Raw genomic sequence first — 26598 nt, 5'->3', positions numbered from 1 at the left:
TTTCCCCTACGTCAAAGACTGGAGTGGACTGGAGTTAAATATTTCCTTCCCAAGTTGGCTAGATTTCTGCAAAACCCAAGTTAGTTAGGACCTGGCAGAAGAGTTTCCCTTTAAGACAGACCTCTCTTAAGGAAAACAGAGTACCCTGGCTATATTTCAGGTTGGTTACTTTCCACCTCCCCCTGCAGGAAGTCAAGGGTATTTTTCTCAGATCTTCACCCTGAGAACCTGGTGGGACCTGTTGGAGGTTAATCTCATGGAAGCAAGGAAGGCCTCCCTAAGGCTGGGCCTCTAGAAGTTTTTCTCTCTCATATTAGTCTGTGCTCAGCCTGCAAGTATAAATAAATACCTTTTAATTAATCTTAACAGGCTCCAGCAGTGGCTCTGTTCCTGGTGAGCTGTGATTCCCTGTATTCGAGGGTCCCTCCAGTTTTTAGGACATCACAGTGCTCTGATTCTGATAGATGTGAGACGAGTTCTTGATTTTCAGTTTGTTCAGCATTTTTCTTGTTAGAGGAAGAATGATGCCTTCTAAGCTGTTTATATTTTGTATAAGAAAGTGGAAGTCCCAGCCTTTTTAATTTTAACTATTCATAGCCAAAGCTAAAATAGGTACCTATCCTTGTTTTCTGTCTAAGCTAGCAATTCCCCTAGTTTTTATTTACGTGGCTTTAGAAGGGTCTTCTCCATTCTGAAGGTCTGTTATGCAGGTTCCCAAACCTTTATCCCATTATGGCCTAAATCTCTAGACCACAGTTATTAACTCCTTTCTTCTAGGCCTGGTTTTATATCTGTTATCACAGCATTTTCCTTATGTTTTAAAGCTTAGCTAACCATTTAATATTTTACATGTTATGTAGTAGGACAGTATTAGAATCCATTGTCTACCATAATGCCATCAACAGAAAATTAAAATGTATAATTATTACTACTCAATACTCTGAATTTATAATCTCTTTGAAAGAAAGAATGTGGAAAGTAACAAAATAAGTAACAATACCATGCAGCAAACAATAAATTACATCCAAAATATCTGATTTCAGCTGATTTTGTTTTGCTCTTAATTTGTTTCTTCAATTTAAATATAATCCAAGTTAAATGAATGTAGGCTTCAAGTCTAAATGTCTCAATGCCTTTACAGTTCTGCTTGTGAAATTTAAAATACTTTTCTTCTGTAGTTATTAAGAAATATTAATTTGCTGATTCTTAAAATGATATGGAAACCAAATAATTTTTAGTGTTTTCGTTCACCTTTTAAAATTCCTAATGTGCAAAATTTTTGTTTAGAAAAGACAGACAAGATACTTATAGATAAAACCAATGACATTCAGGATACTGAAAACTAATCTTTAATAACAAGATATGTGTATTAATAATGCAGTAACACTTGGGAAAATTTAATTTCTTTACTTAAAATTTTAATATATGAAAGATATACCTAAAGGTTTACTAAAATAGGATAAGCGTATAGCACATTAATTTTTAGAGGAGAACCAGGCGTAAATTCAGTGTTTGCTGAATTCTTAGTGTTGAGTAAAAGATTTTTCTTCAGCTTTAACAATTCTGGGAATAACTCACATGGGTGCACAATGACTGATCAACAGAAGATCAGTGCTTGCTGCACACACAGCTTGAACTTCTATGTCAATCCCCATAGGAGCAAACATTCTGCCTTCAAGATGGAAGTTGAACAGCAGAGCAGTGGGCAAGATGGCATTAACTTTAATCACCTTGCTTAGAATGTGATTAACATTTTACTTTACTACTGCCTTCCTGCTTCTGATTTTGAAGAATACCTGTAATCCTGTCAGGGTTGTTATTTGGAACAACTATTAAAATAACTTTGTAAAAAAAATCATTAAGTAAACTCTGTCCATTGATGTATTAGCTATTTGAGTCATACATGTTCAAAGTATGATGTGAGAAATGTTTTGGAATCCTTTTTCTAGTACCTTTCTTTTTGACTTAGCTTATATTATGCCAAAACAAAAATAAATCTAAGTTGTTCTTTCAATATGTACATGGCTATATAGTACCTCTTTTTAATCATCTTTCTTCATATAACTTAAAATTTTTTTCCCATTCATTAAGTTTTATACTAGTGCTAGTAATTCTGAGTTGTGTTTGGAAAATATATCATGATAGGTGTCTAACATTTATGAGTGATACCTATAGATAAGAAAAAAAAATAAAAGTTGTTTTTCACAGCCAAACCTTAATCAGTAGAGGCATTGTATGCTTGCATGTTTATAAGAACTGATTTTTAGATTCTATTTTATACTTTTCTAGGTCCCTTTATAAATTCATAGTTGTTGTATTACTTGTCTTTTTAAACACAGATCAAAGTTTCTGCCCAATATCTTTATACATAAATATTGTCTTTAAATACACAGAGATTGAAAGATGTTGGTGGAGAAGCATTTTACCCATTACTTGAAGATGAGTGAGTATATATAGTCTCATTTTACATTTATTTTTCTTTCTATTTATATTAGATTTATAAGAATTTTATACATTTTCTTTGAAATGTGTTTCCTAAATAGAAAATAATAACCTGATATTTTGGTTTATTAAAATTTTGTGCTTTTTCTGAAATCACTGTCGGTAGAGTTAGGAAGAAAAAAGAAAATGTACCTTTTGTCCATTTTTTTTTTTTATTGCTTTTGTTCTCTTTTACAGCCAGTCTAATTTACCTCATTCAAACAGCAATAATGAGTTGTCTGCAGCTGCCACTCTCCCTTTAATCATCAGAGAGAAGGACACAGAGTACCAACTAAATAGAATTATTCTCTTTGACAGGCTGCTAAAGGTATGTATTCTAAAGTATAAAGTGTTAACAATAGCCCATATGGAATTCTTTTTTTTTAATTTTTTCGATAATTCTTAGGGAATCTTGAATAATAAGAAGGTTAATTTTTATGACCTATCTTGTCCTGTTAGCTTTCTTTAATTTTAAAAATGATACATGTTCTTAGTAAAATTAGAAAGTAAAAACAAGGTGTGGTAATATATGCAAAATCATGTTAGACAAAGGATTAATGTCCTTATTTTTTATTTTATTTTTTTATTATTATTATTCTTTAAGTTCTAGGGTACACGTGCATAACATGCAGGTTTGTTACATATGTATACTTGTGCCATGTTGGCGTGCTACACCCATCACCTCGTCAGCACCCATCAACTCGTCCTTTACATCCGGTATAACTCCCGGTGCAATCCCTCCCCCCTCCCCCGTCCCCATAATAGGCCCCGGTGTGTGATGTTCCCCTTCCCGAGTCCAAGTGATCTCATTGTTCAATTCCCACCTATGAGTGAGAACATGCGGCATTTGGTTTTCTGTTCTTGCGATAGTTTGCTGAGAATGATGGTTTCCAGCTGCATCCATGTCCCTACAAAGGACACAAACTCATCCTTTTTTATGGCTGCATAGTATTCCATGGTGTATATGTGTCACATTTTCTTAATCCAGTCTGTCACTGATGGACATTTGGGTTGATTCCAAGTCTTTGCTATTGTAAATAGTGCCACAATGAACATACGTGTGCATGTGTCTTTATAGCAGCATGATTTATAATCCTTTGGGTATATACCCAGTAATGGGATGCCTGGGTCATATGGTACTTCTAGTTCTAGATCCTTGAGGAATCGCCATACTGTTTTCCACAATGGTTGAACCAGTTTACTATCCCACCAACAGTGTAAAAGTGTTCCTATTTCTCCACATCCTCTCTAGCACCTGTTGTTTCCTGACTTTTTAATGATTGCCATTCTAACTAGTGTGAGATGGTATCTCATTGTGGTTTTGATTTGCATTTTTCTGATGGCCGGTGATGACGAGCATTTTTTCATGTGTCTGTTGGCTGTATGCATGTCTTCTTTTGAGAAATACCTGTTCATATCCCTTGCCCACTTTTTGATGGGGTTGTTTGTTTTTTTCTTGTAAATTTGTTTGAGTTCTTTGTAGGTTTTGGGTATTAGCCCTTTGTCAGATGAGTAGATTGCAAAAATTTTCTCCCATTCTGTAGGTTGCCTGTTCACTCTGATGGTAGTTTCTTTTGCTGTGCAGAAGCTCTTTAGTTTAATTAGATCCCATTTGTCAATTTTGGCTTTTGTTGCTGTTGCTTTTCGTGTTTTAGACATGAAGTCCTTGGCCATGCCTTTGTCCTGAATGGTATTACCTAGGTTTTCTTCTAGGGTTTTTATGGTTTTAGGTCTAACATTTAAGTCTAATCCATCTTGAATTAATTTTCGTATAAGGAGTAAGGAAAGGATCCAGTTTCAGCTTTCTACTTATGGCTAGCCAATTTTCCCAGCACCATTTATTAAATAGGGAATCCTTTCCCCATTTCTTGTTTTTCTCAGGTTTGTCAAAGATCAGATGGCTGTAGATGTGTGGTATTATTTCTGAGGACTCTGTTCTGTTCCATTGGTCTATATCTCTGTTTTGGTACCAGTACCATGCTGTTTTGGTTACTGTAGCCTTGTAGTATAGTTTGAAGTCAGGTCGCGTGATGCCTCCAGCTTTGTTCTTTTGACTTAGGATTGTCTTGGAGATGCGGGCTCTTTTTTGGTTCCATATGAACTTTAAAGCAGTTTTTTCCAATTCTGTGAAAAAACTCATTGGTAGCTTGATGGGGATGGCATTGAATCTATAAATTACCTTGGGCAGTATGGCCATTTTCACGATATTGATTCTTCCTATCCATGAGCATGGTATGTTCTTCCATTTGTTTATGTCCTCTTTTATCTCACTGAGCAGTGGTTTGTAGTTCTCCTTGAAGAGGTCCTTTACATCCCTTGTAAGTTGGATTCCTAGGTATTTTATTCTCTTTGAAGCAATTGTGAATGGAAGTTCATTCATAATTTGGCTCTCTGTTTGTCTGTTACTGGTGTATAAGAATGCTTGTGATTTTTGCACATTAATTTTGTATTCTGAGACTTTGCTGAAGTTGCTTATCAGCTTAAGGAGATTTTGGGCTGAGATGATGGGGTTTTCTAAATATACAATCATGTCATCTGCAAACAGGGACAATTTGACTTCTTCTTTTCCTAACTGAATACCCTTGATTTCTTTCTCTTGACTGATTGCCCTAGGAAGAACTTCCAACACTATGTTGAATAGGAGTGGTGAGAGAGGGCATCCCTGTCTTGTGCCAGTTTTCAAAGGGAATGCTTCCAGTTTTTGCCCATTCAGTATGATATTGGCTGTGGGTTTGTCATAAATAGCTCTTATTATTTTGAGATATGTTCCATCAATATCGAATTTATTGAGCGTTTTTAGCATGAAGGGCTGTTGAATTTTGTCAAAGACCTTTTCTGCATCTATTGAGATAATTATGTGGTTTTTGTCTTTGGTTCTGTTTATATACTGGATTACATTTATTGATTTGCATATCTTGGACCAGCCTTGCATCCCAGGGATGAAGCCCACTTGATCATGGTGGATAAGCTTTGTGGTGTGCTGCTGGATTTGGTTTGCCAGTATTTTACTGAGGATTTTTGCATCGATGTTCATCAGGGATATTGGTCTAAAATTCTCTTTTTTTGTTGTGTCTCTGCCAGGCTTTGGTATCAGGATAATGTTGGCCTCATAAAATGAGTTAGGGAGGATTCCCTCTTTTTCTATTGATTGGAATAGTTTCAGAAGGAATGGTACCAGCTCCTCCTTGTACCTCTGGTAGAATTCAGCTGTGAATCCATCTGGTCCTGGACTTTTTTTGGTTGGTAGGCTATTAATTATTGCCTCAATTTCAGAGCCTGCTATTGGTCTATTCAGGAATTCTGCTTCTTCCTGGTATAGTCTTGGGAGAGTGTAAGTGTCCAGGAAATTATCCATTTCTTCTAGATTTTCTAGTTTATTTGCATAGAGGTGTTTATAGTATTCTCTGATGGTAGTTTGTGTTTCTGTGGGGTCGGTGGTGATATCCCCTTTATCGTTTTTTATTGCGTCTATTTGATTCTTCTCTCTTTTCTTCTCTATTATTCTTGCTAGCGGTCTATCAATTTTGTTGATTTTTTCAAAAAACCAACTCCTGGAATCATTGATTTTTTGGAGGGTTTTTTGTGTCTCTATCTCCTTCAGTTCTGCTCTGATCTTAGTTATTTCTTGCCTTCTGCTAGCTTTTGAATATGTTTGCTCTTGCTTCTCTAGTTCTTTCAATTGTGATGTTAGAGTGTCAATTTTAGATTTTTCCAGATTTCTCTTGTGGGCATTTAGTGCTATAAATTTCCCTCTACACACTGCTTTAAATGTGTCCCAGAGATTCTGGTATGTTATGTCTTTAATGTCCTTATTTTTTAAAAGAAGACTTAAAAGTCAACAGGAAAAACATCAATATTGAAACAGAGAAATGGATAGAGTACATAATATAAATACAACTAGTAAATCTTTTCAAATTGTTCATCTTCACTAGGAATGAAAAAAAATATATAAATTAAAATCGGATTGATTTTCCATACCACATTCGCAAAGTGAGCACAGATGCAATGATATTGGAACTCTCATTCTGTTGGAATAAATGTGAATGTACTGAAACATTTCGTAAAACAATTTGAATGCATATATCAAGAACCTTAACAACATCTGTGTCCTTTGTCCTATTAATACTCTTCTAGAAAGTTCTCCTAAGACACAAATTTATAAAAGTACAAATTTATATGCAAAATGCAGAAGTACCCATAATAGTAGCTTACAGTGATTGAACACTTCTCTGTCACCACGTTTTTAACAGAGTGCTTTACCTGCATTGTCTTATTTAACCCGTATGAGGCTGGTACTATTATCCTTCATTTAAAATGACTCATTTTAAATCCCCCCAGAGCATCAAATAGAGAGGAAGGATTTAAAAATAGATAGAATCAGCTCCTCTTCTTAATTATATAATATAAATTTTGCAAGGTGTTAGGGATTCATTCTACTGCTTATTTATATGTATTAATAACACCAGACACAATAATTGCACGTACTTTGAAATTTATTGCAAGTCACTTAAGTTTTATCATGGGTATATTCAGAACTGTCTAGACTGAAAGATGGCACTAGGTAATTTGAGGCATTTTCATTTCTTTTTTGATATAGGCTTATCCATATAAAAAAAATCAAATCTGGAAAGAAGCAAGAATTGACATTCCTCCTCTTTTGAGAGGTTTAACCTGGGCTGCTCTTCTGGGAGTTGAGGTAAGGAAAAAAGAAAAGGTTAGAAGCTGATTAATTATGCTAAGAAAGGATGAAGAAGGAGAGTGCTTTCCAAATATGTATTTTTCCAGTTACTAGAAAATTATATAGTAAAATATAAGCATTAGAATATTTGGCAATTTTAAGTGGAAGGAACATAGGAAAACAATAGAAAAGAAAAATATAATTGAGGGTTTATTAGATTGTGCTATTTAATATTTCATTTAATGGTGGTCACAGAAAATGTTTTTATTATTACCAAGGAATATTTTAAGAATATATGTCAGTTACAAGTGGGTAGTCCTGCTTGTGAAGTATGCTTATTATAGAATATAATTATCTGTTTATAAATGGTTCTAAATTTGGAGAAATCTTTCAATCTAATCTGACATGTCAAAATCACTAACATAATTTAGTGGCTTTTGGCACGCCTGTTCCACCTGGAATGTGCTACCAAGAGAAATAGCTCCCATGTCTTCTATAACACTTTCTCTGTGGTTGTGAGGAAGGGAAAGGTGTCACAAATTGTGGTGGTCTGCAATACTAACAGAGAACTCCGATGACATCAATCATGACAACGGGCCAACTTCTAGCCAGATTTTTTTCATTTCTTGTCAATTTCTTTGTCATCTTGTCTTCTTATATTCTCTTATAGATAATTATCCTTGCTTTTTAAAGAATTCCAGTCAGGAATGGTGGCACATGCCTGTGGTCCCAGCTTCTTGGAAAGCTGAGGCAGGAGGGTTACTTGAGCCCAGGAGTTCGAGGCTTCAGTGAACCTTGATTGTGCCACTGCACTCTACCCTGGATGATAGAACTAAACCCTGTCTCTAAAAAAAATATTTTAAAAAAATCCTCAACTATTTTTAATCCTTTTCAATTCTCTGTTTGAAGAATTTCCTTTCTTCATTCCTGATTCCCTTGATAAGAGTGCAAATACCTTTGAGTTTGGTTGGTTACTTTACAAGCATGCCAGTGGTTCAATATCATACAGTAATCATTAGACTTGTAGAACAATATAATGCTAAAGTCCAAGAGGACTTCAGGTATCAGGTTTTCCAACTCTCATTAAATGAATGTCTCAAAGAAGTTGATATAGCAGATATTGGAGTTTAAACCCTACTTCCTGGCTCTTTCTCTACCATGATAATAAGCCAGAATAATATTATTTTTTTCATGCTTGGTCCTATAGAACATGACCAAAATTTGTAGTCATTTATTCAGTTATTTTTAATTTTTAACAGTGTGTAACTGAAAATTGTAAATGACCTCTTTAGGCCCTAATGATTCTATCATGTAATTATAGACATAACATAACAAGGTTGTGTTATGTTGTAGGGGCTGGGAGGTCAGCCAAACATACTTACTAGCTAAGTAATTAATCCACAACATTCATGTTGTGGTATTTATAATTCAAGAGTTTGCCTCAGCATAATGGCAAATTGTGACTTATCAGAGACTTTCATCATAGATTGTCAAAGACACAGAAAATTTCTCTTAAGATGAGTTCTACACTGGGTTTGAATGTGCTTATCTGTAGTTGGGTAGGTTTCCAAAGATAGATATTTGTAAAAAATAGATTTTTCTATATTACTAGTTGTATTAAGGATATGATAAATTAATGTATCTTCTTTTATTTTTTGCAGGGAGCTATTCATGCCAAGTACGATGCAATTGATAAAGACACTCCAATTCCTACAGATAGACAAGTATGATTTAGATTTTCTTAAGCAACCTAAGATAATTCTGTCAAATATTTAAATTTTAGGAAGGAGCCTGAAGAAAGCCTCTTTCTCTCATGAATACAGACACACTGCTGCATACATACATTGTTAGAGAAACCAAAACTCTTATGCTTATAACTTAGAACAATACCTTAAAGGACTTTAAGGTCAAGTTACCTTTTTAAAAATACTGTAGTTCTTCATCTGAAAAATTTGCCCTTCATTTGGACCAGACTATAAAGGAAAATATTTTTTTAAAGTATATTAACATATACCTTTCAAAAGAAATGGTCTGATTCTCCTGTTTAAGTATACATACAACGTCTTTAGTGTTTCCGTAAGATCAATTAAAAAATTCAAAAAATTAGGCACTTAAGAAGTTGGTCTGTTTTGAAATTTGTATTATGGCTTCTCCTTTTCCTTATTTAATGAATAAAGATTAAGGGTTTATTGCTGATTACACAATTACTGTTTCACCTTATTATTTTGCTATTTTAACAGATTGAAGTAGATATTCCTCGCTGTCATCAGTACGATGAACTGTTATCATCACCAGAAGGTCATGCAAAATTTAGGCGTGTATTAAAAGCCTGGGTAGTGTCTCATCCTGATCTTGTGTATTGGCAAGGTAACTTTTATAATCATTAAAACTCCTCTGGAGTATTAGGAGATTGTTGCATAACTGACATTTTAAAAAATTAAAATATTTAAACATCCTTGCTTCGGAAAAAGTCAATATTGAAGCTCTGATTCATTTTTTGAGAGGTTTACATCCAAGCATTTTTTAAAATCTTTGTCTAAATCCTAGTAGATATCATTTAAAAACATAATATTTAATATGCAAGTTGATTAGCAAAGCAGAAAGGTATTTGGAGCTGTTATCATCTTTGTGGATACATTTTTTAAACGCCTATGCACACTGTTAAATCAGTTGGGGCTAGTTGAGATTCTTATAGTTAATGATTTCTAATTTATACTTACCATGGCTATTAGGACTTAAAAATAGGCTCTCATCCTAAAGTCCTCATTTTATTTGTCTTTTTTCCCCTTGTATCTTTAATGGTTCATATCTTTTATTTTTAGCTTTGCCATTATTATTTTTGTGTTTGATAAAGAATGAGAAACCCATTCCAACCCTATTTTTGAATGTGTTGTTATAAGCGGCTATTTTTATATTTCAGTTCTCTATTTCTTACTGGCCATAGTTTAAATAAAGGTATTATTTTTCTTAGCTCTGTGTATTTCAGAGCTATTCTATATCCTCTTAACAGTTGTAGGTAGATTTATGTCCATTCTTTCAACATGACAATACATGCACATCATTATTATCAATAAAAGAAATGTCATATATTTGGAATTCACTTCACAATTTTTAAAGAATTTTTTTTCATAATCCCAAAGAAAAAGAACATAGGTGAAACTCCATTTCCTAGACGAGAAAGTATGTCAGAAGATATTAAGTAATTGCCAGAATTCTACACTTAGGGTCAGAGATGGGACAATATCCAAAGAATTGTAACTTTCTTCCATTTTTCTATTATTGTATTTCTCTTTTCGACTCATAATAATCTGGATAATAATAATAGCTGATTCATATTGGACACATACTGTGTGCTACACTATCACTTAATCCCCACAGTAAATCATGAGGTGACATATTTCTGGATGGATAATACTTCTAATGTTTAATCTACTTGGAGGTAATGCAAAGAACTGAATAAGGTATATATCTTCAATTCTACTAGATTATATTTATTTGATTTCTTTCTCCCAACCCCTCTGCATTAGGTCTTGACTCACTCTGTGCTCCATTCCTGTATCTAAACTTCAATAATGAAGGTAAGCCTCTTTATCATTTAAATAATCATTGCACATAATATTCTAAAATATGTAATTCAGACATGAAAGGTTTTTGTTTTTGTTTTAAGGTTCTTTTTCTCTCCCTGGTAGATTTCTGTGAAATAATCTATTATAGACTCATTTTAGAGATATGAAGGATTAATTTATTACTGGAGAGTTTCATTTATGCTAAAGATATTACTAGAAATTTAGTGGAATTTGATTATTCTAAATTCCTTAGAGATTAATTTTTGTCTAAGTATACTTTCTAAAGAATTTTTAAAGAAATCAGTAATGGCGGCACTTTTCCATAATCTTGTATCTCCAAAGCCTATAATCATTTTGGATACCTCTTCCTTAATGAAGACTTTTCTTATTCTCCTTCTTGAGCCCATAAAGCACTTTGTGTTTATAAAAATTTATCTTGTGTCTGTCTTGTATTCTAATACTTATATATTAATGTAATATTTTTTGACAGCCCTTTTTCAATGGCAGGTTTTTTTTCCCTGCCTTTCTGCAATAACTTTATTATTGTAGGCTTTTCAATAAATACTAAATTCGAATAACTCCAATCCCTGAAATCACATGTAGAGTGTGTTACTATATATAGCTTGAATGTCTAGATGCCTTATCTGACCATCTCCCTATTTTCAGATTCTATCTATTTCATGACCAAATTTGCATCAATTTCTGGAATTAAGTAGAAATAGCATAATCCCAGAGAAATGAAATTTTACTCTTTGAATTATTTTTAAAATACTCTGTTCTCTGATATTCTCACTCATTAATCTAAACTAGAGTTTTTTACTATGTTTAGTTAGGCATAGCCAATTATCACTCATACTGACCCAAGCGTAGTCAGGGGTCTGTGTTTGAAAATGTGAATTATAACACTATTCCTGAATCCAAAGTTCGTAGATTCTTGTTTGCATCAGCAGCAATTAAGGATCGTGAGGTCTGTATAACTTACTAGTAATGATCATGCTTAGAAATTTTAAGAAACAACGTTTAGGTAATAAAAGTTTTGATTATTGTGTGATAGTGATTGTCACAGTAGTTTAAAATTTAAGTTATAGAATTATTATTTTCTGTTGTCTAAAATGTTTTCTATTTTATTTTTTATTTTTTATTTTTTTTTATTTTTTTTTTTGAGACAGAGTCTCGCTTAGTCGCCCAGGCTGGAGTGCAGTGGCGCGATCTCGGCTCACTGCAAGCTCCGCCTCCCAGGTTCACGCCATTCTCCTGCCTCAGCCTCCCGAGTAGCTGGAACTACAGGCGCCCGCCGCCTCGCCCGGCTAATTTTTTGCATTTTTAGTAGAGACAGGGTTTCACCGTGTTAGCCAGGATGGTCTCGATCTCCTGACCTCGTGATCCGCCTGCCTCGGCCTCCCAAAGTGCTGGGATTACAGGCGTGAGCCACCGCGCCCGGCCTGTTTTCTATTTTAAAGCATAGAGACTTTTATCTCTCAATTTTGTTTTTCTAGCACTTGCTATCATAACTGTTATTTAATAGTAGATTCAAGGAATATGTGCTAAGTGAATGCATTACAGCTGGTCATCTACCCTGTTAACTAATTTTTACATGCCTTTGCCTTATTCTCTTTTAGCCTTGGCTTATGCATGTATGTCTGCTTTTATTCCCAAATATCTGTATAACTTCTTCTTAAAAGACAACTCACATGTAATACAAGGTAAGCAAATGTCTTTCCGTGACTTTCTGCAGGGAAACTGCTGATGTACTGGTGTGTTGATGTAATATTTGATTAAATTTAAGATTTTGACCCTCAAAATATGATGGTCCATCCAATAAAATCCATAAAGAGAAATTAGAAAGTTCGGTCTTTCCTCCAAATCCACAAAGAATTATGGTATTTTTCTAATGGATATTTGATATCTGATTTCATTTCAGTTCAAATGCAGGCATGCTAGTTTGAGAAAATAAGAGACTGCCATTTATGTCTCTCACAATCAAAATTGCTCACAAAAAGCTTCACCATGGAGCAAGTCCACTGTAGATTAGTAAAAAGTTTAAATGTTTAATTGTGTAATCGGAGTATTAAAAATACTTTTCATTTATCTCATTTCCCATGCATGCATACCCAAAATATATTCCCTCTTTCTTCAACTTACCTAAAATATACCTCCTTCTTAAGAGTTCACGTCATAGTGTAACCTATTTGTGAATTCATTCAGGACAACTTTAGCCACATTCAAACTTCTATTATAATTTCCTGAACTCTTTTTTGGAAGTAATATAATAGAAGTTAAAAATACCCACATTTAGATAGAAAAAATAATCCTAAAATTTATGTGGACCCACAAAAGATCTAGAATAGCCAAAGCTGTCCTGAGCTAAAAGAACAAAACTGGAGGAATCACATTATCTGACTTCAAATTATACTACAGAGCTATAGTAACTGAAACAAAATGGTACTGGCATAAAAGCAGACACATAGACCAATAGAACAGAATAGAAAACGCAGAAGCAAATTTGTACACTTACAGTGAACACATTTTCGACAAAGGTGTCAATAACATTCACTGTTCTTGAAGTTTCTTCAACAAATCGTTCTGAGGAAATTAGATCTTCATATGCAGAAGAATGAAACTAGACCTTTATCTGTCTAGTTACATAAAAATCTGTCTAGTTACATAAAAATCAAATCAAAATGGATTAAAGTCTCAAATCTAAGACCTCAAATTATGGTACTATAAGAAAACATTGGGGAAACTCTCCAGGACATTAGTCCAGGCAAAGATATCTTGAGTAATATCCCATAAACAGAGGCAAACAAAGCAAAAATGGACAAATGAGATCACATCAAGTTAAAAACCTTCTGAACAGCAAAGGAGACAATCAACAAAGTTAGGAGACAACTCACAGAATGGGAGAAAATATTTGAAAACTACCCACCTGATAAGGGATTAATGGCCAGAATATATAAGAAGCTCAAATAACTCTGTAGAAAAAAATCTAATAATCTGATTTTAAAAAGGGCAAAAGATTTCATTACACATTTCTCAAAAGAAGACATATACATGGCAAACAGGATTCTGAAGAGGTGTTCAATATCATTGATGATCAGCGAAATTCAAGTCAAAACTACATGAGATATCATGTCACTCTAGTTAAAATGGCTTTTATCCACAAGATAGGCAATAACACGCTGGTGAGGATATGGAGAAAAAGGAACCCTCATATGCCGTTGGTGGTAATGTATGTTAGTATAACCACTATGGAGAACAGTTTAGAGGTTCTTCAATAAACTGAAAGTAAACCTACCATATGATCCAGCAATCCTACTGCTAGGTATATACCCAAAAGAAAGGAAATCAGTGTCAAAGGGATATCTGCACTCCCATGTTTACTGCAGCACCATTCATGATAGCCAAGATTTTGAAGCAACCTAAGTGTTCATCAACAGACAAGTGGATAAAGAAAATGTGGCACTTAATACACAATGAAGTACTATTCAGCCATAAGAAAAAATGAGACCCTGTCATTTTCAACAACATGGATGGAACTAGAGGTCATTATGTTAAATGATATAAGCCAGGCACAAAAAGACAGGCTTCACATGTTCTCACTTATTTGTAGGATCTGAAAATCAAAACATTTGAACTCATGCAGATGGAGAGTAGAATGACGGTTACCACAAGCTGGGAAGGGTAGTGGAGGGTAGAAGTTGGAGGATACACATTGTGAATGAGTAAAAAAAATAACCGAAAGAATAAATAAGACCTAGTATTTGCTAGCACAACAGGGTGACTGTAGTTAATAATAATTGAATTGTACATTTTAAAATAACTAAGAGTATATAATTGGATTTTTTTAACGCAAAAGAAAAATACTTAAGGTGATAGATACTTCATTTTCCCTGAATGGGTTTATTATGCATTGCATGTCAGTATCAATGTATCTCATTTACCCCATAAATATATGCACGTACTATGTACCCACAAAAATTGAAAACAAAGTAAAACAAGAAAACCCACACTTTTAAAACAGGTAAGTGTTTCAAATTTAAGTTTCACTACTTATTGGATAATCTTGGACAAATAATTTAACTTCTATAGGTAACATTTTTCTCATGTCTAGAATAAAAATATTGTAGAGGTTAAACATAATATGTAAATTCCTGGTACATACATATTCAATAAGTGCTATTATTTATTTCTTTATATTACTGTTACTATGAGTACTAGTTTTTGCTAGTGTTATCATTATGGCATTATGTACTGTTTTATATCCTTTCAATAAGATTCTGTATATTTTAAGGCCAGGGGATTTTCTTATAGTTTTTCTGTTCTTTTAGAGCAGACTACAAAGCTGCTCACTCTCCCATTTACTGTTTTTATGGTGCTTATCAGATATCCCTTTGATCTTGTTTTTAACTATATATAATTCTTCCTGCTTTATTTTAAACAACTTGAAACTGATTCTGTGTTATATATATCATTATGGTTTTATGTAATTCACCCAGTTTTCATAAATGAAGTAGGAGTACTGGATGTTGTATCTGATTTATCAAAAATTCTGAGTAAGTGGGATCTCAATTAGTAATAATTTTACTTGGTTAGAAATGAATATAAAATTAGAGTATCAGAGGTTGATATAATGGGAGAATAATTAGAAAGGAAGCAGAAAGGAAAATGTAAACTCAAAAAAGTAAAGCTAAAAGTAGAAGGAACAGAATATGGATAAATAGCTTTGCACATAAAAACATTTATTCTTTCAGCATCATGTACCTTGAGGTTTAAAGAAAAAGAATTAAAACTTTTTGAAAATTTTGTGTTTACAAGCAAATTGAATCATGTGTTCATTCCTGTATATCTGTGTCTACAGTGTAGATAGGTGTTAGAAATGGAAATAATGATCCATTGTCTCTATGTTAATTTTGAAATGCAAACTCCATTGGCTTTTGTATTTTGAAATGGTGTGGTTTGACATAGGTGTGCCCAATTCTGCACATTTTCTACAGTGTGGACTTGTATGAAGTTGAGATTAATTTGAGAACGATTTTTAGAAGGTACAGCTTTTTGCTTTGACTTTTTCTAATTAAGGAGGAGTGCATTTTGTAGTGGAAGTTGTTTTTTGCTTATAGATTACCTTAATAAGGCCATTGACTGCAAGGACCTTGTTATACCTTCTTCATAGTTCATGAAGTAATGTTCCATAAGGTTGTGTCCTGTACCTTATTAATAAGGATGTGCCTCATTCTTAATAATAGCTTCCTTCTTACCCTTATTAGTGATGTTTATTATAGAATTAATAGTGTACTCTCTCAGATTTCAGTTAATAGAAAAATGAGTGGATTTAATAAAACCTTGGGTAATATCACAAGATTTTAGAAGCTATGCAATATAAATAATCTGTCAAATAGTGACCAAAGACAAACTGAGAAGATTAAAAGTAAAAAATAATCAGGTTAGTATTTGTGCTGTATAAAAAGAAATTTAATAATCATCAGCTAAATATATCAGCAATATAAGGCTGTTAGTTTCAAAGCTAACATGAAATTGTAATGTTTACTAAACTTTCCAAATATAAAAGCTCAATTAATATACAATGTTGGGCTAAATTTCTCTATAAAGATGAAAAATTGGGGAATCCTCAAATAAGCAATAAAAACAGGTCTTATAACATGAACTGATTAGACTGTTTCTTAGATGGTTGGCTGATACCTGGCTAGATGGCCAGCTCTTAAGACCATATGAGACATCTTATTTTATTTTTCCACTGTTTCATATCTCAGATACATATATTGTATATTAATAATGAATTTCCAATACGAAAAAGACAAATTTCCACACTTCCTAATTACAGACTTTTTTAACATACTTTTTTGATACAAGGTCTGGCTCTATCACCCGGGTTAGAGTGCCGTGGCACAATCTCAGCTCACTGCAACCTCCACCTCCTGTGCTCAAGCCACCTTTCCACCTCAGCCTCCTGAGTAGCTGAGACTGCAGGCATGCACCACCATATCTGGCTAATTTTTGTATTTTTTTGTAGAGACAGTTTGACCATGTTGCCCAGGCTGATCTCAAACTCATGAGCTCAAGCCATTCGCTCACCTCTGCCTCCCAAAGTGCTGGAATTACAGTCGTGAGCCACTGCGCCCAGCCTTAACATGCTTTTAAAAGGCATACTATACAGATATGCAAGACAATCTCTTGTTTAATTTATTAAATTAGAGACTATAGTGTATACAACATGAATTTGGAGAGACTTATAAGAAAGGCCAAAACACCTGGGTGCGGTGGCTCACGCCTGTAATCCCAGCACTTTGGGAGGCCGAGGTGGGCAGATTGCGAGGTCAGGAGTTCAAGACTAGCCTGGCCAACACAGTGAAACCCTGTCTCTACTAAAAATACAAAAATTAGCCAGGCATGGTGGCAGGCGCCTGTAATCCCAGCTATTTGGGAGGCTGAGGCAGGAGAATTGCTTGAACCTGGGAGATGGAGGTTGCAGTGAGCTGAGATTGTGCCACTGCACTCTAGCCTAGGCGGCAGAGTGAGACTCCGTCTCAAAAAAAAAAGGAAAGACGAAAAAGACTGTTCTTTAGTTAGATCAATTTATCAGTAATACATGTTAACATCCAACATTATAATTAAAAGACCTCTCAACAATTATTGATTGCTTGTTTCTCTAATTATTAATAATTTCCTCAGTTATGATTTCTATAAAATTAAATTTGAAATCTTGAATTAGTATTTAATTTTGAACTTCTTTAAAGCCACCATAAATGTTCTTTAATATTATGCTGAAAAAAGAATCAGTAGACAAAGTGTTTTAAATCATTTGTCCAAATTTAATCTTTCAGTATATAACTGTGCTGACGCTGGCCATGCCAAGTACTGCTTACAGAACTGAGATTCTTTCAATAAATAACATTTATCCCTTTCCTAAAGGACTTCATAGTATGATACGGTAAATAAATGTGAAAATGACTACTTATAAGTCTAGGAGACAGGTATACATACTATTATGTTAGCACAGAGCAAGAAGTTTAGGGGGTTTCAATTTTCTTGTGTGTGGTAGCAAAAAGAAGAGAGCATTCTGGAAAGGTTTCATAAAAGGAGATACTTGATGAATTTGAAGTTTGCATAGGAATTTCATTGGTGAGAAGAGGTAAAGACATTCTTATGACAGGGAACAACGAAGAGGACTGAAGTAAAAGAGTGCAAAATGGGATGATAAAATATCCACTAATCAAATCTGATCTGTGGGATAGGAAAGAGAGATGGAAAGCTAAAGAAGGAGCTGAAACAGTACACTGTGTATTGGTTACTGAAGTTTGATAGAACAGTGGTTTATTTTTCTTCAAAGTGTTTATTTTAGGCTTAGCATTAGAAATATTCACCTCTCATTTTATTGGTGTACTTCTTTGTTACTGTGTTTCTCTTTATTTTGTAGAGTTTTAAGCTTTACACTTCAAAGTAGTCATTGATTTTTGGTTGACATAAATATCACATGTACACTTTCTTCTCCACAAATTTTGGGAAAATTCCTAAGTCATAAGAAACTGATTCATTTAAAAGCTAATTGTAGAAATGCATATTTACTGAATCTTTGAATTGACTTTCCAGAAGTTAAAAGTTTCTATGTTCAATAGCAACTTGAATCATTCTTTGAAAAAAAAAAAAGTTATTACTATATACTAATAGAACTTAAAATATTTTCTATTTTAAAGTTTTTTCTAAAATATTATTTATACACTCATGAGACTCTAAAATGCTTCACCTCTTATAGATCAGTAGAAAAATGATCAATTTAATCGAGATACCCTGTTTTTTTAAACTTAGTTCTATTGACTTGTTACCTGCAGATATTTTTAAGATATAATAAATTTAATTACTTTCTGACTTAATGAATATTTGTTATTATCGTTGGTACTATCAAATTATCACCAGAAACATTGTTATTGAGTTGACAAACTACCAATACATGGGAACATTTAAAAATAACATACTGATTATACAACTCAGGTTTGACTGTTGAGATTATCTAAGATTACTAAAATTATTCTAAGGTTCAGAATCTTAGAGTATTTAGTGTATGGAAAAAGGTGGAGAAATTAGAAAGAAATCTATTGATTAGCGTTTCAAATGTGTTGGAAAACAAGTTTATAACTTGCAGGACAGGTATATCTTAGGCTATTGAGGAGAAAGGCAGCTTCAGACCAGTGAGGAACAAGGTAGACTACATTTGGCCAGTAAAACTTCGGCACATTAAACATATTCTTGTAGGGTTTTATAAAACCAAGGCATATTCACACTTGGAAGATGTGGTTGCTACAAGTCAGAAAGGTAAAGCTAAGAGGAGATACCATATAAATCTGCAAAATTAAGAGAAAGTTTCCCCAATTTTCTGTTTACCTGTATGTCTTTCTAAATCCTTTGAAGGAAAGAATCGTATCTTCTTCACTGTGATGTCCCCAACATTTAATATAGTACCACATATAACTAGATTGACTGTATAACTAAATTGGGATGTTTCTGGGAGTTAAAAGGGGCACTGGACCAGATGCTGGGTCTACAGGTGCCAACTGGGACTCTCACGGGCAAACTAGGAGATAAGTTCATACTACAGTATATATCCAGTAACTCTTGGGGGGAGAAAGAGGAAGACAGACATACCAAGTCTAAAGTCCAGTTGTCAAAGGTGGGGTATAAAACTCTTCTTTCCCTCCAAACAATAACAATGAGAGTGAAATAATATGTATTTTCACTCCAAAAGTTATGTATTTAGAAAGGTAGTGCATTGTATTAGGTTGGTGCAAAAGCAGTTATGTTTTTTTCCATTACTTTTAATATATGTGCAGCTTAGTGCACCTCTTTGCATAATGACTTTAATTTGATGATATTTGGAGATTGTAGTATACAGTCTTGTGATTTTCAAGAATATCTTGTATCATGTGACCAAGGAGATTTTTCCTGAAACAGTAAACATCCTACCTACCTTTACTAGAAATATTATTATGATAACTATTAAGTGAGCTCGTTTGTAGATTCTAAAGCAAGGTATGTCAGAAGGAAAGAAAGTGGTTTATTAATGTAGCCCTAAAGATTACTTTTCTCTTTCCTTTCTCTTATTTTGAACCCCTTCTTCCCACTTAGTTATAGAAGTTGATGCTTGTTTTTGTGCTTTTACTAGATAGGCCAAATTTTACAGCAGAAAACTTTGTAATGGGAAATAATTCAGGTTCATTTGCATTAAAATCATGTTTCTTTCTAGTGCAGTGAGTCAACATTATCACCAAATGGTTCGGTTTGGTCACATTCTTAGTTGACAATAGATATGTAACTCGCAACCTATCTATATTTATCATCTTCAGGATAGGCTAGCAGTCTGATGGAAAACAACAAATAGTTACAGAATTGAGAATACCATTTCTGATATGTGAGCTGAGGAAAACATTTGCTTTAAATCCCACCCATCATCTTTCATCTTATCCTAGCTAAAAGAGTGAAAGCTGAAAAACTTTTCAGAAGGGAAAAAATAAGGATATCTATATGTAGGACTTTCTGAAATTTTGTCTCTGCTTATATTTTTTGGAAAACAGATGGCTTATTTATAAACAGTTGCACAAAAATATGATAGTGTCATATAAAATTCTTACGATAAATTTATTGGGGATTGTCAAGGAGAGGAACAAAAATTTTTAATACAGAGCAATTAGAAGGGAAGATGACAATTTATTTTCATTTTATATTTCATAGCAAAAATTAAAAAGTATAAGGTTTTACAAATATAAAATACAGAAAATTTATATTAGATAGATTTTGTACTGTAATATAATAAACTTCACTTGAAGCTTAAATGGGAAATTTAATAAGAAACTTAATTTATGTTTTTAAAAAATACCGTTTACCTCTATATAGGTCTTGTGTAGGTTAGAAAACACTGTTTTTCAAGTTAAGACTCTAGATTCATATCCTCATTATATAGTATAAATCACAATTATAGGTTTTTTTAACTTTTAGATTCAGGGTACATGTACAGATTTGTTATATATGTAAATTACATGTCATGGGAGTTTGGTGTACAGATTATTTCATCACCCAGGTAATCAGCAGAGTACCAGACAGGTAGGTTTTCAATAGTCTCTCTCCTCTCATCTTCCTCCCTCAAGTGGTCCCGGAGTCTGTTATTTCCTTCTTTGTCAATTACAGAGCTTTAACAACATTTTAATGTTTCCTTAAAAAGAGTAAAGATTCTATGATTCCATGGAATCCTTTGTTTTATTCTGGGTTTTTTTTTTTTTTTTTGTAACTACTCATAAATTCTTTCATTTTGATTTACAAATCAAAAGGCATATATTTTGATATTTTTAAAATTTACACCAAGGGACTTGTAAATGTTTTTTTGAAATAATTTGTAATATTACATAGTGCAGATTTCATCAGTTGTCACATGTGCTCTCTTTAGAGACAGAACTTTCTAAATATAACAGGCCATATTGTTATCTCATTTGAAAGCCTATCCTGAGCAACCAAAACTTATGCTAGTTTTACAAATTATGTTTGCATATATGAAGTAATATATAACATATAACTTTTAATAATACATAAATTTATATATTTTATGTCTGTGTGTGTGTGTGTGTGTATATATATGTGTATATGCAGTTATAATATATAAATCCAATCATTAGTGTTGGCCGGGCACAGTTGCTCACACCTGCAATCCCAGCACTTTGGGAGGCCAAGCCGGGTGGATCACCTGAGGTCAGGAGTTCAAGACCAACCTGGCCAACAGGGTGAAACCCCGTCTCTACTAAAAATACAAAATTAGCCAGGTGTGGTGGTAAGACAGTGTTTTAATGGTGGATTCGATTTCTTCAGTAGCTCCTTAATTAGCCATGTAATTTTACATAGTAATTCTTTTTATCAGGCTCAAATAAGAATGATATTTAATAAACTGGAGCATAGCTGTGGAAAATTGCCTGAGGTTTGAATTTCTGGTTTAAAATGAAGCATGCTTTTTAGAAGTTAATAACTATATGCTTTCACTGGTATACAGTTGAACATTTATGATTGTTGATGTCACATATCTCTGGCTTCTGAGTAAACTGGAACTATAAACACACTACTAATTGGAAGGAGAAATTAAAAAGTTAAAGAAAAGTTAAAGTTAAAGAAAAGTTAAACCTAGAAGTTTCCTGGGCCCTTCAGATATATTTTGGGTCTTCACTTTGATCTATAACTCTTGAAACTGATGTAAATTGTACCTTTTTTGTGCAGAGAGGAAAAAGTGAGACAATGGACAGATAGAATGCATTCTGTTGCAGTAGAATTAACATCAAGTCAAGAAAAAGTATTACTTGAGTATCTTTTTTTTTTAAATCCAGCATGGGTAAAAGTTCACATTAAATGAGGAATTCAGCTTTGTCATGGAATACAGCACTGAAGCTCTTCTGTGTAGGATATATGACATGTAAGATGTTTGCTTATAGGGAAATATCTATTGTAGTTATCCATTTTCACGCTGCTGATAAAGACATACCCGATACTGGAAAAAAAAAAAAAAGAGAGAGAGAGGCTTAATTGGACTTACATTTCCACATGGATAGGGAAGCCCCAGAATTATGGCAGGAGGCGAAAGGCACTTCTTACGTGGCAGTGACAGAAGAAAATGAGGAAGAAGCAACAGAAACCCCTGAAGAACCCATCAGATCTCGTGAGACTTACTCACTAGTATGAGAATAGCATGGGCAAGACCAGCCCCCATGATTCAATGACCACCCGCCAGGTCCCTCCTACAACATGTGGGAATTGTGGGAGATACAATTCAAGTTGAGATTTGGGTGGGGACACAGCCAAACGATATTATCCATAAAATTCATGTGATTGTTAGAAGCGAAGTATTATTTGAGAAAAACAAGGGAAGACTACTTGTACTGATGGACTATCAATAATTTAGTACTATTTCTTGAAATATTAAAAGGTAAAAACTTTAAGAACTTAAAAAAAGGAAGGCAGACATTATTTTTTGAAGATTATTTTCACCAAATAATTGGTTTTAAAAATAGATGTTACTTTACTGTAGGATAAAGTTGTGATTATTAAGAGAAAAGTTTTATGATGTTATTGTCATTTCAATTTCAAAAAAAATGAGGTTGTCACCTGTAATCTCAGTGCTTTAGTTGGCCAATACAGGAGGATTGCTTGAGCCCAGGAGTTTGAGACCGGCCAAGACAACATAGCAAAACCCAGTCTATATTTAAAAAAAAAAAAGTTGAGCTCATTGAAATATGTATTAATCTTGGTTTTTTCATTAGTAAAAATATAATATTTACTTGCCCTTGAGTAGATTGTTAGCACTATCTTGTTTAGATTAGTGCATAGTGAGTAAACTGGCACGAATAGTAACTTTGGAAAAATGAAAAAAAAGCGTATTCCTCATATTTCAACTGAACTCTATGAATTCTAATAGAATCAGAATCAACAAAAGATATTTTTAATTGCCTACTGGATCCCTACTTTCTGATTAAACATGGTATTCTTATTTCTAAATATGCCAAATTGCTAAGTCTTAAATGGAAATAAATTAGAACTGGAACAGATGCCTGTATAGAGGCATATATTTTATCTGTATCTATAAACAAATTTGAGCATAATTATTCCATTTGTGACTGCTTATAAGTGTTCTCCTTCATTTAAGGATCTGCTACACTTTCTGAACATTCAACAAATACAAAGCAGGTTTGATATTACCAGAGAAAATGTACTTGTAGAGTTTAGTAGGAAAACATTATTTATCATGTATACAATTTGTGACTCAGGAAATGAACTGGTAACTCTGAAGGCAGAAAATAGGTTATGACAGTTTGTTGGTGTGCTTGTTTAATAATTAGCAGTAAGTAATTAAAGTAGTAGCAAAACAAAATTATCACCTAAAGTATTCTCATGAAGAAATTAAATCTCCTTCAATGTATAAATAAAACTATATTTGAATATAATGTTCTTGGAGTACTGTGTAAAAATGATGATTGTCTCAAACTTTGTTGTTTTAGAGTATCTGACTGTCTTCTCTCAGATGATTGCATTTCATGATCCAGAGCTGAGTAATCATCTCAATGAGATTGGCTTCATTCCAGATGTAAGTACTTGGTGCATTAATAGAACATGTTGTAAAAAAAAAAAAAAAAAAAAAAAAAAAAAAAAAAATAAAAAAAAATAATCATCACAAAAGAGTGTATTTTTTAAATTTTCGTTGTCGTAGAAGTGCGTATCTGAATAAGTTACTGCTAGTAATTATAGCCTTATGTTAGAAAGTCTGTGGCTACTTTCCATACTCCCACCTTAAGTAATGAAAATGAGTCATTTTTCTTACCATAGTTGATAGTATCAAATTGTTTTGAGAAACTCGTTAGTGATAGTGTTGTATTAAACTGTGCTGTGAAGGCTTTTCACTTGGATTTTTTATATTCAGGCCTGATTTTGAGGATATAGGAAGTGTATGCTTGAGTGAAAGTAACTTCTTCTGTGTTTTACTTGATACTACTTTGGGAGCTTAGATAGATTTTGGTTTTTCTTTTCTCAGTAGTCCACATCAAGCTAAAAGTCAGAGTTGAAAATCAAAGTTTAGCTGTAGCATGACTTAGCCTGTTTTTTATTTGTTGTTCGTCACATAGAATGAAGCCCTTTTTAAAGACTGTTGAATAAACATATATCAAAACATCACATTGTATCCAGTAAATGAATACAATTATTTGTCAATTAAAAATAATAAATGACGGTGCAGAGGAAACTAAATTAATAACAAAAGTTAGCTGCTTGGTGATGGGGTTGCAGTTAAGTAGCATGAGTGCAAAAGAAATTGTTTACTTGTTACATTTGACATTAAAAAAATTTTTAACACTATGAATGTATTACTTATTGAAAAGTTAAATTGAAGGCACCTGCCCTCAAGCAATTATAATTTTTTAGGAAGATGCTTTATTAAAAATTATTGATAAAAAACAAAATGTTCACATTACGTATTGTTAAAAGTAGGAAATGCAATTTATAAAATAATATGATATTAATCTCATTTTCATAAAGTAGAATTTAGTGTATATGTGTATATACATAGGAGAAGTTGAAAGGCTATACTCTAGAATATTAATTATGATTATCAGGTTGCAGGAGTTAGGGGTACCGAGGGGGCTTAAGTGCAATTTTTAATTGTTTTCTTTTAAGGTATTATTTTTGTAATGTGAAAAACTTTCTAAAACTATATTATGTGATCGTGTTTAATAGACTACTGTAAAGCAGTTTCTTAAAAACTGTTTATTTTCACAATGCATGGGAAGAAATACATTTTATATTTAGACCCGGGGCACACAAAATTTGAGTGGTGATGTGTATGTGTGTATACAACTAAAATAAGTTTTACAAAATAATGTTTTATACTTCCTACATGTGATGCATTGTGTTATTTTTGAAAAGTGTACATTTAATAAGTTGATTTTATAAACCTAAATTTGAAAAATACTTATCTAAGGGATTTTAAAAATCAATAAAAACTGATTTTTAAAATTAAAGAATAAAAATAAAAGGCGATTGGAGTATAATATCATTGTAAATGTGAGGTATAATACAATACTAGATCCAATCTTACGGCTAGAGTTGAAGAAGCTATCAAGGAGCTGACTGCCAAGATGGTAATGGTGTTAGATTTTTGAGTAAAAAAGAATATTAAGTATTTAAAATATAGACTAAAAAAAGATAATTATTTTCTAAAAATTTTTGTGAAGTCACCAAATTAAATTGTGCTCAGCACTGAACAGAAACAGAAAACATTTATGTAGATAAGTATGTGTGGAAACCAAGTGTGGTGGCTTGTGCTTGAAAGGCTGAGGCAGGAGGATCACTTGAGGCTATGAGTTTGAGACCAAAACAACATAGCAACACTTCATCTCTTTAAAATATAATGTGTAGAATTATAAAAACAATCCGATACAAATCCTTAGACATATTCATGAACAGAGATAATATTAAGAAAGGAAACACACAAGGATAAATAACTTTAATCAGAAAATTGAGTTCCGAATGAGTATGATGTAAGAAACAATGTTGAGCTAAAAATATTGTTAAAACATAGTTAATGTGAATACATATTAAATGTTTACTGTGTACCAAACACTGTTCCACCCTCTTTAAATATTATCAGTCATCAAATACTACAAGTTTATAAATCGTATAAAAAGTGACCTAAATATGTATAAATCCACTTTAGGAAGGGCTAATAATAAGGTGAAAATAAAATTCTAAATAATAACATGAAAGGTAAAAGTAGGTGGGAATCAGTTAAAATATGTTCTAATATTTTAGCATTATTTAGAGGGAATGCTCATTTTATTTAGGCATTAAGTCAGGGAACCTTTCAAATCTGAGATTTGATTGTACCCTCCTTGAAAACTTATAAGTTAGCCTGTTACTGTTTTCTGGATACTGGTAGAAAATGCCAGATTCCTGGGCCAGAGACCAAGGACTTTATCACTAACAGTACAGCAAGCAGCATGAACATTAGCATATTTGTGTTGGTTTCTCTTGCCCTCAAATCCTTTGGAGACAACATCAAGGACCCAGATGATACCTGCATATATAGTGGATTACATTACAAGAGAGAAAACATGAGCCCAACGAATGGAGGTGTATGGTGCCCAGAGGTCCCTTCTCCCATTGCTCGGCAAGCAGGAGGGTAGTGCTACAGGGTTATAGCTTTGTTTGCACTTGCTGTTTGGCAGATCCTGAGTTCTTTTCCCATGTCCAAGAATAAGGGTGAGTGACAACCACCAGGTGAGTGAGGCAAAGAGTTTTACTGAGTGACAAAACAGCTCTCAGCAAAGAAGGAAGCCTGAGTTGGAC

At 33.3% G+C, this 26598-nt stretch overlaps 1 protein-coding gene across 4 annotated transcripts in view; it reads left to right on the top strand.

Annotated features, from left to right (window-relative positions):
- The window catches only part of TBCK (TBC1 domain containing kinase), a 233478-nt gene that overhangs the window by 75003 nt on the left and 131877 nt on the right, over window positions 1-26598 (top strand). For all 4 annotated transcript variants that reach the window (XM_025384912.1, XM_025384916.1, XM_025384915.1 and 1 more), the window contains 8 exons: window positions 2394-2443; window positions 2680-2809; window positions 7079-7177; window positions 8821-8883; window positions 9400-9526; window positions 10687-10737; window positions 12345-12428; window positions 23760-23845. In XM_025384912.1, the coding sequence (XP_025240697.1) occupies window positions 2394-2443; window positions 2680-2809; window positions 7079-7177; window positions 8821-8883; window positions 9400-9526; window positions 10687-10737; window positions 12345-12428; window positions 23760-23845 (690 nt within the window). The remainder of the gene's footprint in view (window positions 1-2393; window positions 2444-2679; window positions 2810-7078; window positions 7178-8820; window positions 8884-9399; window positions 9527-10686; window positions 10738-12344; window positions 12429-23759; window positions 23846-26598) is intronic.

This window comes from Theropithecus gelada, chromosome 5 (assembly GCF_003255815.1).
Source record: "Theropithecus gelada isolate Dixy chromosome 5, Tgel_1.0, whole genome shotgun sequence".
In the NCBI taxonomy this organism is placed as follows: Eukaryota; Metazoa; Chordata; class Mammalia; order Primates; family Cercopithecidae; genus Theropithecus; species Theropithecus gelada.
Note: the sequence above shows the minus strand (reverse complement) of the source record. Positions and strands in the feature narration are given on the sequence as shown.